Raw genomic sequence first — 13,461 nt, forward strand, 5'->3', positions numbered from 1 at the left:
CACAAAAACAAAGGTTTTGAACATACGTACACTACTTTTAACCTTTTAATCTATTCCATCAGTAACAAACACAATCAAACCAAACCAATACTCAATCCTTATTGGATAGAATATATATATACGGATACGCACTTTTATTACCAAAAGCCGAATACCTTTGTATCAAATCATAACAAACAGAAACATAAATAGAGACAGAAAACTCAAATAATGAAACAACTACTGTATCAAACTTATTAACAAACTAATTAAATTGAAACCGAATAGTCTACTACCAAGAAAACTCTCTCCAATCAATCTCATTTAGAAGAAACCGTCATAACATACATGTACACCTAAACCAAAGCCGTACATGGTCCTACAGTTCTAGAAACTTACTTTTCTTTTGGCCATCGCGTGTATGTCGCGACATTAAAACTCCCTTTTACGACATTGTAAGAATGCCAAGTGCCGCTTATGACTAACTAGCGTAATGTATGCAAAACTTAAAACTTCTTTCAAAGCCACCCCGCTCAAATAATTTATGATGAACTACTTGAAATACTCAACTGAGTAGCTTCAATCAATTCCATTCTACTCATTGGCCCTCACTGTTTCCTCCCCGATGGTTAAGAAAGTACTTGCTGCATTACAAATTGGTCCAGAACCAACTACCAAACAAACCCTCGACAAAATCTTGAGTTACCAACAAGAATTAAAACAAGCCAATGTCGACTTGGTAGTCATTCCAGAAGCTACACTAGGCGGATACCCCAAAGGATCAACATTTGGCACCTACTTAGGCTACAGATTACCCTGCGGTCGAGAAGAATACTTAGCGTATCATAAACAATCAATAAGTATCCCAGGACCAGAAACTGACACCTTGTCTGCATTCTCTCGTGAAATTGATGCAACTATTGCCATTGGAGTGATTGAAAATGAAGGTGTACGCGGATCGACAACTTTGTATTGCACAATTGTCTATATTGATCCTAAACTTGGCTATGTTGGTAAACATCGTAAATTAATGCCCACGGCAACAGAACGCATTATCTGGGGTCAAGGTGATGGATCAACTTTACCAGTGATTGAAAGTTCAGCTGGCAGAATTGGTGGTGCCATATGTTGGGAAAATTACATGCCTTTATTACGACAATCGTATTATTCCAAGGGGATAGACATTTGGGTGGCTCCTACTGTTGACATGAGAGAAATTTGGCGGTGTTCAATGAGAACATTTGCATATGAAGGGAGAAACTTTGTCGTTAGTGCAGTTCAATTCCAACCTCCTCCCCCAGTAGAACAAACGACGAAGGATTCTCCTCCTGGGTGGCCAAAGGGTGAAAATTTAATTGATGGTGGTAGTGTAATTATCAACCCTATGGGTGAGATTATTGCTGGTCCTTTGCTTGGTAGAGAGGGTTTATTGACAGCTGAGATTGAAACTGATGATGTTATTAGAGCTAGGTTTGATTTAGACCCCGCGGGACATTACTTTAGAGGTGATGTTTTTAAATTGATTGTTGATGAAACAGCAAAAGATGTTGAATTTAAGAAGTAATAGCTTTTCTACATAGTTTATTGTGAACTATATATGTTTTAACCTATGGATTTATGATCCATCTCAGTTAATCAACTATTCTATCCTTTATCACAGGTCCATTCCCACTGTTACTCTTTTCCTTTTCCCTCTTCTTTTTATTCTTGGCAATCCGTTGACTAGTAGTCATACCATGATACTTGTGCGATAAATGCTTATACGCCTGTTTAGTATCCAACAACTTACCTTCATCATCCTTATAATTCAACTCCACCTTTGGATTATACGTGGCATACTTGTCACCACTAGTATTCAATGTAATTGTCTTTGTGTCTGCAGCAGCAGCAGTACCCCTTTGTATCAGTCCGTTCTTACGTCCACCACCACCTCGATTAAACCTATTACTCTTTTCACCTTCAACAACTATACCCTTTTCAACCAATCTCTTATCCAATTCAGTCTCAAACTTCACTTCTCTTTCAGCTTTAGACAATTTCATATACTCTTTATCTTTGGATAATTCATCACGAAGTATTCTTTCTTCTATGTTAATCTTCAATTTGAGAAGCTCACTTTGTTTAGCTAGCTCCTCACGAGACACAGACAAGGATGATGAGTTAGATTTTGCTTGTTGTATTTTGTAATTCTCATCGCTTCTTGATTTGAGGAACTTTAAAGTATCTGCTAACCCTGTGTTAAATTTAGGTTGATTGTCTGGTGGTGCCATACGCTCTTTATTTGTTTGTTCGGAGGCTGTATCACTTGAAAGATCACCTTTGTCTGAATGTCCATCGCCATTGGCTTCAACAGATAAGGAACCGTTTTCTTTGCTTCGCTCACTATGTCCGTTATCCGTCACCTCAGTAACATCAAAAATATCATCCTCATCAATTGCATCCCCTTGTTCATTGTCACCCTTTAATATATTTTGCTCTAAATTACTCAAAAACCCAATCGTATCGAGGTCTTCTATTTTTTCACCAACATCAGACACGGCCAGATACTGACGTCTCATTGACTCCTCTTCCAATCTTCTCTCCATGGCAATTTTCTTATTTCGTGCAATCTCTAATGCTATTTCTTCTGGAGTCATCTTTGGTCTTGTACCTCCTTGTTTCAGTTTCAGTGAATTGTAAATGAGGTTATCTTGCAAGTCTGTATAATCATCTTCATCGATATCCGGTAATTGTTCAAACTCTTCTGATTTAACTCTTGTTGATACAGTGGCTCTTGTGGTATCTAAAGGTTTCCTTTTCTTTAGTTTCTTCATTTTGATCTGGGGTCTTGTTGTTGTTGTTGTGTCACTTGACTCTTCTAAATTATCAAAAAAATTGGTAAATTTGGTTGTATTGGGAGGTACTTCTACCTTTTCACTGGTTTCATTCTCAGATTTGCTTAAACTGATACTAGAGTTTTTAATAACAACTGGACTCTTTTTGATTATTCCTTCAGTATCACCCTCTTCCTCAACAGCATCACTACGTTTATAATGACGGCCATTAAACTTGATCATTTCAGCTTCCCTCCTTTCATTTAGATTCCTCTGTACTTTAGCATCCTCAGTCAAGGCTTCATTGACAAGAATATCACCTTCATTATCGTCATGTAATAAATCCGTATCCTGTAATGTCAAGATGTCATTGTTACGCAAATTTTGCAATTCTTTAGTACTATGACCAATATGAGCATTAATCAACTGTGACTGCTTCTTCGAGGGAGCTTGTTCAATCTTTTGTTTCTTTGCGGAATGCGTATTGCCAATATTCAGTAACCAGCTATCGGTATCTATCTCATCCTCTTCATCTTCTTGGGTTGTATCAAGCAACTTTCGTTTCTCTGAAACTACTTTAGCTTTAGCAAGCTTTTGTGAAAGTAATTCATTATTTACTCTGTTGGGTGGTTTAGATGCAACAGCTCCAGAATCATGCGTCGTGGACTCTTTTGGTATCGGTTTTAAACCTAGTGATAGTCGTAGTTTATTGGTTTCTTCAAGTGATAATTCAATGACATTGCTAGGTGGTGTTGGGTTCTCTTCTATTGGTCGTAAGCCGAGCTTTGTTCGTATCTTGTTTGTTTCTGATAAACTTAGGGAAATCTCTTGTGACATATCCTATGTGTTGATCTTTGTTGTGATGGCTGGTATGTGTCGATGAGTTGTATGACATTTCCCTTTTAAGTACAAAGATAATTTCCAGTTTGTGCGTTTGTTTACCATTTTCCTTTTTTTTTTGGAGATCAGACCAGAAGATACTTCACCAACTTCATACCCCCGATACATTCCTTCTACAATGAGTCAGATACTACAGAATATGCACAATTCATTAGCATTGAAATTGCTGCCTACATCACAGTCAATATCTCCTCACGATTTCAAGCTCAAAATTAAACGAATAATAGGCACTTCTGCAGCAGACAAACAACAAATTTCAATACAAGACGATCTAGTAGCATATACAGCAAGCGGAGGTGTTGTCGTTTGCAAGATTGATAAAGAGACCAGTACTGTTGTGAGTCAGAGATTTTTTTGTGCCAATTCAAATGAATCAAGACTACAGCAACATCCTCAACTGGGTGGTGTTTCATCTGCCAATGCTTACTTGAACATGATCAAGACTGACTATACACAGGAGGAGACTCTACGAGATGAATATGGGTACCCAATTGTGACACAACCGATTGAGGTTTATGGAAACTCAGTCTCTCCAAATGATGCGGACGACTACTTCAATGCCTGTCCTAGCCCTTCCGTCAATAATCAAACCTCTCCATCTAAACTAAAGGATAAGGTCAGATCTATCAAGTGCATTGCACTCTCCCCAAACAAACGATTATTAGCTATTGGTGAATCTGGCTATCAACCACGAATCCTACTATTTTCACTCGCTTCCAATTCACAACAGAATCCCATTATGGCAATTTACGAACATACATTTGGCATTCACAATTTGGTTTTCTCTCCTGATTCGAAATCACTATGTTCTTTGGGTGTTGTTAATGATGGAAGTATAAATGTATGGAGATTGGGGTCAAATACCATCCAATTGCAAGCTAGTAATCGGTGCTCAAATGTAATACACAAGGTGATTTGGCATGATAATGTTATCGTCACCATTGGATTACGGTTTATCAAGTTGTGGAAAGTTGATGATGGAAGTAGCAACAAGCCTGTCATATTGAAAGGGAGAAATGCCCATTTGGGTAACTTTATGAATTCAAATTTTATCGATATGGCATTGATCAATGAGGATGAAGTGGTTATCATTGCCAACGCAACCCAATTGTTGTTGCTTAAATTGAATTTTGATTCGCCAAAGCTAGTAGGTTTGAATAGTCCCGATTATGATTTTTGTTCAATAGCTGTTGATCATGAACAGGAGGAGCTTTGGTTGGGTGAAAATAACTCCAATTTGAACTGCATCAAGATAGAGGAGCTAGTGCCAGAAGAAGCTGGTAATATACGTCCCGCCTCGTCTCCTTCTTCGATGGGCTCAAGCAGCTTACACCAGCAATTATCGGGAGTCTTTGGAACTGAGCCTAATCAAGCCCCCAACACAACAATTGTTCGATTATGCAACTTTTCTGATAGTCATCTACTATATTTATCAGCAAACGAAGAGATTAGCTTTTGGAACAAGAAAACAAGGGAGAGCAAAGCATTAGCAGCGTCAATTATACGACAAATTAGTGGAGTCAAGAACAGCTATGATAAAGACTATCTCGTATTTTCCAAAACTGGTACAATTGAACAATTTAATCCAAGTTCGTGTGAGATGTCTGAGATTTTCCTGTTTAAAGCACCCAAAACTGATGTTGTTTCTGATTGTTTAACGGCAATTGAAAAAGTGGGTAATTTATTCATTTTGGGATACAAGTTTGGCTCATTGTATATAATTGAACAAGAGTTAGATTCAAACAAGGCGGTATTCAATATCCAAGCACATTCTTCAACAATTAATGATATTGTGTATTTTAAGCATGAAACGTATGAGTTAATCTGCAGCATTTCACGAGATCGCATGATTCAAATCTTTGCCAAAGTGGAATCGAAATGGGATTTATTGCAAACTATACCGGTACACAATGGTAACTTGCTTAAAGTTATGTACCATGAAGGGTATTTGTACGTTTGTTCAACTGATAGGACAATTTCTATACATACGCTTACAACTGAACCTAATTTGATGATGGTTAAAGTGAAATCAATAACATTGAAATCGACACCATTAACGATGGAAATATTTAATAATGATCTCGTGGTATCGACGAGTGACAAGACATTGCTAGTTTTCGATGTTGCTGATGGAAACAGCAGTAATTGCGATTTTAAAAGGTCGATGAAGTTGATGAATGAAAAATTAAATGAGAGTTTACATGTGGAAATGATGTCAAAGTTTCATAATTTGTTGATTGTTTGGGCTTCGGATAAGTCGATTAGAGGGTTCGATTATGAGTCTGGTAAGCCTATTGGTGTAAGTTGGGGCCACCTGGATTCCTTACTTGGGGTTTTCCTTATTACAAGTGGAGAAGGCGAGAACAACAATGAAAAGGAAACTGAGCTTGTTACGATTGGTAATGATGGATGTTTATTCTCATGGCATGTGACTGAATCTGCCGCTATGGTAGAAACAGTTACAAATGAATTGAGTCGACCAGTGATTGATGAACCTGTTAGCGCGTATCTGCCAACACCAGTTTATACAAAAGTGGCAAGAAAGATATTACCAACGGTATCTAAACCATCTACTGCTGCAGCGCCTTCAATTCCATCTTCACCACCGAAAAGGGAAAGGCTTTTGGATAAACTAGAACAAGCTGCCACTGGTACTGGACAGAAACCAAGAGTTCCATTCCCAAACTCGCCTACTCCTCAATCACCAACTCCGAAATTGACAGCTGCTACATTAAAGAGAATTGAATCTCGCAATGGCAGGAGTAGTGGAGCTAGTGGTGGTAGTCCTTGCGCTTCGCCAAGAGCGTCAACATCTCTTTCACCAACGCGGTCGAAATCGATGTCACCAATTAGATCACTGGTGAATTCACGACCTACTTCTCCTACAAGGAATAATAGAGTACAATGTGTTGGTAATGGCAGTGGAGTTTTATCCAAATTGAATCAACCATTGGGGAGTTCAGCAGTACAGAATTTACCGCCGAATAGACCATTGTCTCCAAGTAGAGCAACCCTGGATCCTTCCGTCAATATGAAATCCAGCCAGTCGAATTCAATATCGTCTACTGATATCTTGAAGAAAGGAGATAATCTCCAACCTGAACCTTTAATGGAACAATCTCCACCAGTATCATTAGTTGATAGATGTATGCTCCAATTCAATGAGCTAATAAGTCGAGTTCAAGAGTTAAAAGAACACGAAAAGACTACATTACTTGATAAAATCAATGAAGTTCGATACAAGTTAAACGATGATAATGCTATACTGACAAGTAATCAGGATGAGTTGTTGAACAAGTATAGTGATCGGTTGGTTGAATTGGTTGAAGCCAAACTTTCAGGGTCGTCAATCAGTGACTAAATAAATAAATAGCTTGTTCAATGAGTTAGCTGAGATAAGCGAAGGTATTGTGAATAGCGTCTCAATTAACTACCTTGGTTTAATAGTTGTTGATTGTATTGGATTTTCGTTACGTGATTCATCAGCTTGTTTCCAAGGGTCTTCATGACTATTATCAGCATCATGAATCTCCTTAGTTTTTTTAGCTTCCTTCTTATTTTCAATCTTTGGTGCACTTTCCAACTCAGCTCTTTGTAATTCATGCAACAACTTCACCTTATTCTCCTCTTCCAATCTCAACTTCTCCAACTGCCACTTCTGATCCGCCTGCTGAGCCAAAATCTTCAACCTTTGCTGCCTCAACTGATCCAGCACCAATTCATCCAAACTAGGAGCATCAAACCTCGTTCTTCTCAACCATTGAAGCCATTGCGGAGGTATGGTTTTAAAATAATCAACTTTGAAAATCTCCTCCTTAAATGGTTCCAATTTACGTCGTAAACGAGTCATGTTGCCGTCGATTGTGAATTCCCAGTAGGTGTTGCCGTACAAGTCGTAGCCCATAAAGAATTTGCGGCGGAAGGGAACGTTGCGTTTGGCTTGCCATTTATGTAGTAGTCTTTTCCATGCTGGGTGTTTTTGTTTTATGATGTCCATTGTGAGAGATGAGCTAGGGGGTTAGATTTGACTTTTTGCTGATGTCATTGCTATTGTAAAATATATATTTTTTTTTTGTGTTTAGATTGACGATGGATGATGATGCGGAATGAGGACAGAGACCAAATTAATATAATCGAAGAGGGACTACATCATTCATAGAGAGACATTATAATCTAAAAATACCTACTTTACAAATGACTCGAAGGAAATCTTATTCAGTGTCACAATTAAACAATGCGTTACCAATTCCTATAGAAATGAACTCCGGAGAAGATTTAGTAACTCATCAAAGAAATCACGAAAGTCACATAACTGACGTCCGGGTCGGAGAGCACTACCTAGTTCGCGGGAGCACGACCACCACATCCTCCTCCTCTTCCTCGACTGGTCAATATATTGCCTGGCAGATAAAAATCAGCATAAATGACTTAGACTATTCTTCCATTGTGCTATACAAACGATACCTGGAAATTTTACAGTTGTATTATGATTTACAACTGTATTATAAGGGCGACTCAGAAATAGTGATACCTCAACCTCCACCAAAAGACAGTTTCAAGTTTGAACGACTAGTTATGAGTTCTAGTTGGTTGGAAGATAGAAGGAATGGGTTGCAATGGTTTTTGAGTAGTGTTTTATTGGATCCTGTTTTGCAAAAGGGACCAGTTGTAAAACAATTTATATTAGGTAAAGAAGATTAATATATAGTTGTATAGTTGTGTGTAATTACTGATGGAATAGATAAGTTTTTTGTATTATTTTAACCGAGGAATAGAATCTTTGGTTCTCTGTTGTAGCTTTGAGAGAGTCTAGATTTGTGGCTGTTGATTAGTTATGTTACTTATGTAATACAGTATACATATGATTATGTAATACTCCAAAGAATTAAAAAGAAACTTCTCTCTCTCTCTCTCTCAACAAAAGAAAAGTTTATAAATCAAATCATTAGACCACACACTCCATCTTTTCTAGACCAATAGCATTAGTCAGACCACATACATATATAAATAGACTTAACTTTCTTCCATCATTTGGTTAAACTCACTTCGAACTACTACTAATAGACTATCACACATAAACACTACTTCCTTCAGAATGGTACATCACAAGGTTACAATTATCGGATCAGGTCCAGCTGCTCATACTGCTGCCATCTACTTGGCAAGAGCAGAAATTAAACCAACTTTATACGAAGGTTTCTTAGCTAATGGAGTTGCTGCAGGTGGTCAATTAACTACAACCACTGATGTTGAAAATTTCCCTGGTTTCCCAGAAGGAATCAATGGTACTGAATTAATGGAAAGAATGAAGAAACAATCAGAAAGATTTGGTACTGAAATCATTACTGAAACCATTTCCAAATGTGACTTGTCTCAAAGACCATTTAAATTATGGACTGAATTTAATGAAGATGGTGAACCAATCACTACTGATGCCATCATCATTGCTACTGGAGCTAGTGCCAAGAGAATGCACTTACCTGGTGAAGAAACTTATTGGCAACAAGGTATTTCTGCTTGTGCTGTTTGTGATGGAGCTGTGCCAATTTTCAGAAATAAACCATTGGCTGTTGTTGGTGGTGGAGATTCTGCTTGTGAAGAAGCTTTGTTTTTAACTAAATATGCTTCCAAAGTTTACCTTTTGGTTAGAAGAGATGTACTCAGAGCTTCATCAATTATGCAAAAGAGAGCCATGAATAATGATAAATTGGAAATCTTGTGGAATACTGAAGCTAAAGAAGCTAAAGGAGATGGTAAAGTATTGACCTCATTGGGTATTTACAACAACAAGACAAAGACCAACTCCGATTTACAAGTTAATGGATTATTCTATGCAATTGGCCACATTCCAGCTACCAAGATTTTCGAATCTCAATTGAAGATGGATGATGCTGGTTATCTTTATACTAAACCAGGTACTGCTGAAACTTCAATCGAAGGTGTCTTTGCTGCTGGTGATGTACAAGATAAGATTTATAGACAAGCTATCACTTCTGCTGGTACTGGATGTATGGCAGCTTTAGAATGTGAAAAGTTTATTGTTGAACAAGAGGATTAAAAAGAATACAAGTTGATACATACAAAGATGATTTGTCATCTGTTTATATAGACAAGATATATATATATATACTTTGATACATGTACTTTATGAAATGTTTTGAGTCTATTAGCGTTTTTTGTAGCTTTCTTTAGAATTCACCAGCAAATACAATCTTGTATGGATTGTAGTATGTTCGTTCAACTTCACTAGTTTCATCATCAGTGAGGAAATTATAAAATGGAGAATACTCTTCAAGGATTGAGGTTAAGTAGTCATCTTTTTGTGGGGCTGCTGCTGTAGACTGCTGGTTTTCATGCAGCTTGTTGTTACCCTCCACTATTGACGTTGACGAAGTGTAACTTTCTTCTTGATTAGGAGATGGACTCTCATACGCTTCTAATTGGTATTCATAAAGTAAATTGGCCAAAGCAGTATTTGAAATAGGAAGTGGTTTTGGTATTGAGTTATCACATTCTTTAGTTTCATCGGCAATAGTAGTAGTAGTGGGGACAGTCACTACCTCATCTTGAGTATCAATTTGTTCAATCTCCCGTTCACACGAAACTGTAACTTCTTTGATGTGGTTGTCTTCATTCTGAAATGGTATCTCTTGATTCAAATCGATAATCTCAGTAGCTCCTTTCTTGTTATCTCTCAACTTTGAAGTCACAGCAATATTCAAATCCAAACCACCACTAATAGCACCATCATCAAAAGGTTCCTCGTGTTCATCAATAAGATAGTTAAACAAGTTAGATTCAAGTCCAGTAGTATCAACCATAACAGAAGAAACAACATTAGAAACCAACCCAGTACTAGTATGCGTTTTGTCTCCTTTTTTTAGTATATTTGATTGTTCCATCATTGGTTCGAGCTTATCTACTATTGATTTCATGGAGTGGTAAAGTACTGGAATGTCATCTGGTGAAACTAGTAATGAGATTTTATCCACAACTATTGTGGGAGAAGGAGGAGTGGTTGTGGTTGTGATTGTGGTTTGTTTTTTGTTGGTTTTATTCTTTCTCTTGAACATGTATCTTGCGCTTTTGGACTAAATTCCCTGTTGAGTGTTTGACAGTTGAGCTGAGTTTGTTATTCTTGTTTGTAAGGAATACTGTTTCCTTGGTGTCTTGGGTTGCAAAAAAAGTTTTGTATTTTGTGTTTGTTGATAGAGAGAGATGTCTGTTTCTTGTTATGCTATATATATACATTACACCAACTATTTAGCATAGCAGCAGTTTACACCGTCTTTAAGAAGCATTCTTTTCAGTATCTGCAACTTGGGATGGTAACAGGTACAATTCCGTTTGTTCGTTCTTGAAATAGTGAATCTACTTTGATGAGAAGGCTGCGAAATCAGTGTTATGTTGGATATGCTAATATGAGACTAAGTACTGAATTGGGGGATATTTTGCACCTGATTCCCCTGCTGTAAATATAAGCACACGTACCTTAATAGACTCCTTTATCAACTCTAGTAGTTGGTACATGCTGATATCTCTACGTAAGATTGGTCGTGTACATTTGATCAATATAAACTTTTTGCTCTGAATCAATCAATTTCGTAAATCTCCTCCTCCTGCTCCTTTCCCTCTTACAAGAATCCTCCGCAGCTTCATCAGCGATGTCTTTCAACAGTCCATTTGATAACGATATCGAAAGAGTAGCAACTAATCATTCTCATAAATACAAAGATTATCCAGAATTTGATTCACTTTCAACCAGTATCGATAATCAATTACATCATATCAACCATACTCAATTATCAACCATCAAGCAAGACTTGGTACAATTTGAAAAAGACCCACTTGATCAATCAATAGCTGAAAAATTAAGCTCCAATTTTAAGGATGCTACTGAATCGTATCGGAAATTAAATGATTTTGTTAAACAGTTGAATAGTACTATAAAATCAGTTGAAGATGAACGTGAAGATGTTGAAATTATAAATTATCTTAGACAAAAGGAAAGTATTCAGATAAAGTTGATTAGAGATAGTCTTGGAATTTTCAAAAATTATCAAAGAAGGTTTGAGTCTAAACAATCTAGTCAGTTACCAGCACCGGGAGAGAATACATCACCACAAGATGCAGGGCAACAACTGCTGCCACAACAACAGCAGGTGCAAATCACCTATGAACCTGTAAATGCCGAAGAACTAGAACAACAAACACTCCTCATCCAAGAAAGAGAACGAGAAATTCATCAAATCCAACAAGATACCCAAGAAATCAACAATATCTTTTCAAATCTTTCATCAATCATCAATGAACAACAATTTCAAGTGGATAGTATTGAAAATAACATCTTCACGTACAGTTCCAACGCAAGACAAGCTTCAAATGAGTTGCGAAGTGCTCATCGGTATCAAAAGAGGTCTAGTGGGACTTTGTTTTGTTGTTTGATGATTCTTTTGGGTGTTTTGGGATTTATTATTCTAATAGGGTTAATATTTTAGAGGACAATAAGATTTGGTGTATTCAGAGTTCTATTTCTTCCATATATTAACATATCCGTCATCACCAGCAGAGATTATAGCCTCCTCTTCTTCACTATTGTCTAACTTTGTCCAAATAACACAGTTGACCTCATGAACTCCATGGGCCGATTGCTGAACACTTTCAATCTCCCATTCGCCAGTACTTTTCTCATTGTAAACCACAATTTGTCCATCTGATCCAGCAGTTACTATCTTCCCCGTTAATGCTGACCACGCAACTGAATATATAGGAAGAGTATGTACTTTTGGTAATATGCATTCTTGTTCCCAAACCATTTCTGATGTGTGTTTGATAGAAGAAGGTAAATTAGTTCCATTTGATTCAGTCTCCATTTCATCTTGACTGTACCATACCCTCACTGTCAAGTCATCACTTACCGACACCAATCTGATCTTGCCTTTCACTGCATTGGGACTCTTGGGGTTTTCAAATTTAGAACACCAAACTGTCCCTTCATGCGAATCCAAAATTCCGACACATGACCAATCATCATCATCAAACTCCTGTTTGTAAATACGTATAGTATCATCATAAGATGAACTAGCTAGCAAATTAGTAGTTGGATGCCAAGTTACATTCTTCACATCTTGCAGATGATCATTCAAGACAGAAACGCACTCAAACTCCTCCAACGTTTCCGGATCAGTCTCCCATATCCAGACAGTTTTATCTCTAGAACAAGAAGCAAGGTATCGTCCACTGAAATTCCAATCAACCGCTTTAATTTCATTTTCATGACCCTCTATAATCGCCATCAAGTTCCATTCATTGGATGGACTAGTCAAAATCTCAGCTTGATTATGCATAATTTCCTCAATGTCATAATTTTCATCGGGCTCATCTATGCCCCAAATCGATATTGTCGAATCGAAAGACCCACTAGCTAACGCAGGCAAGTCCAATATGTTCAGCTTGTAGTCTATGCCGCCCATTGGCGGTTTAAATGAGACCGATCGTACTGAACGTCTATGAGTATCTTCTAAATTGGCAATCTGGGGGAATTTTTGCGATGTGGATAGTTTGTAGACTTTAGTTGATTTGTCTGTTGATGCTGTGGCTAGGAGTGGTAACGTTGGGTGAGATGATACGCTCCATACCTTGTCTATATGAGCTTGTATTGAGTGGATAAGTTGCAACATGAGGTGAGTAGGGGAGATTTGTATAATGTCGTTGGCGTTTTCTGTTTTTGCAATCAGATGAAGAGAGGTTGAAAATTTCGATGCCGAAT

At 37.5% G+C, this 13,461-nt stretch overlaps 9 protein-coding genes across 9 annotated transcripts; 5 read left to right on the forward strand and 4 right to left on the reverse strand. All coding sequences in view use genetic code 12, as the record gives it.

Annotated features, from left to right (window-relative positions):
• Positions 1–604: 604 nt before the first annotated feature.
• On the forward strand, positions 605–1,543 carry I9W82_004074 (carbon-nitrogen hydrolase family protein; the record flags this gene model as incomplete). The annotated part of the gene is made up of 1 exon (XM_067693108.1): positions 605–1,543. One exon carries the CDS (start codon positions 605–607, stop codon positions 1,541–1,543), a length of 939 nt encoding a protein of 312 aa, XP_067547662.1.
• A 67-nt stretch (positions 1,544–1,610) lies between these two features.
• On the reverse strand, positions 1,611–3,629 carry I9W82_004075 (U4/U6-U5 snRNP complex subunit; the record flags this gene model as incomplete). The annotated part of the gene is made up of 1 exon (XM_067693109.1): positions 1,611–3,629. The coding sequence occupies one exon, from the start codon at positions 3,627–3,629 to the stop codon at positions 1,611–1,613; it is 2,019 nt and encodes a 672-aa protein (XP_067547663.1).
• A 181-nt stretch (positions 3,630–3,810) lies between these two features.
• I9W82_004076 (uncharacterized protein) lies at positions 3,811–7,053 on the forward strand (the record flags this gene model as incomplete). Its single annotated transcript, XM_067693110.1, has 1 exon — positions 3,811–7,053. The coding sequence occupies one exon, from the start codon at positions 3,811–3,813 to the stop codon at positions 7,051–7,053; it is 3,243 nt and encodes a 1,080-aa protein (XP_067547664.1).
• Positions 7,054–7,122: 69 nt separating this feature from the next.
• On the reverse strand, positions 7,123–7,689 carry I9W82_004077 (uncharacterized protein; the record flags this gene model as incomplete). The annotated part of the gene is made up of 1 exon (XM_067693111.1): positions 7,123–7,689. One exon carries the CDS (start codon positions 7,687–7,689, stop codon positions 7,123–7,125), a length of 567 nt encoding a protein of 188 aa, XP_067547665.1.
• A 197-nt stretch (positions 7,690–7,886) lies between these two features.
• Positions 7,887–8,393, forward strand: I9W82_004078 (uncharacterized protein; the record flags this gene model as incomplete). Its single annotated transcript, XM_067693112.1, has 1 exon — positions 7,887–8,393. One exon carries the CDS (start codon positions 7,887–7,889, stop codon positions 8,391–8,393), a length of 507 nt encoding a protein of 168 aa, XP_067547666.1.
• Positions 8,394–8,787: 394 nt separating this feature from the next.
• Positions 8,788–9,750, forward strand: TRR1 (thioredoxin-disulfide reductase; the record flags this gene model as incomplete). Its single annotated transcript, XM_067693113.1, has 1 exon — positions 8,788–9,750. The coding sequence occupies one exon, from the start codon at positions 8,788–8,790 to the stop codon at positions 9,748–9,750; it is 963 nt and encodes a 320-aa protein (XP_067547667.1).
• Positions 9,751–9,880: 130 nt separating this feature from the next.
• Positions 9,881–10,765, reverse strand: I9W82_004080 (uncharacterized protein; the record flags this gene model as incomplete). The annotated part of the gene is made up of 1 exon (XM_067693115.1): positions 9,881–10,765. The coding sequence occupies one exon, from the start codon at positions 10,763–10,765 to the stop codon at positions 9,881–9,883; it is 885 nt and encodes a 294-aa protein (XP_067547668.1).
• A 591-nt stretch (positions 10,766–11,356) lies between these two features.
• PEP12 (SNAP receptor) lies at positions 11,357–12,190 on the forward strand (the record flags this gene model as incomplete). Its single annotated transcript, XM_067693116.1, has 1 exon — positions 11,357–12,190. The coding sequence occupies one exon, from the start codon at positions 11,357–11,359 to the stop codon at positions 12,188–12,190; it is 834 nt and encodes a 277-aa protein (XP_067547669.1).
• A 30-nt stretch (positions 12,191–12,220) lies between these two features.
• On the reverse strand, positions 12,221–13,372 carry I9W82_004082 (iron-sulfur cluster assembly protein; the record flags this gene model as incomplete). The annotated part of the gene is made up of 1 exon (XM_067693117.1): positions 12,221–13,372. The coding sequence occupies one exon, from the start codon at positions 13,370–13,372 to the stop codon at positions 12,221–12,223; it is 1,152 nt and encodes a 383-aa protein (XP_067547670.1).
• Between the last annotated feature and the right edge of the window lie 89 nt (positions 13,373–13,461).

Source organism: Candida metapsilosis, assembly GCF_017655625.1.
Source record: "Candida metapsilosis strain BP57 chromosome Unknown scaffold5, whole genome shotgun sequence".
NCBI lineage: Eukaryota > Fungi > Ascomycota > Pichiomycetes > Serinales > Debaryomycetaceae > Lodderomyces > Lodderomyces metapsilosis.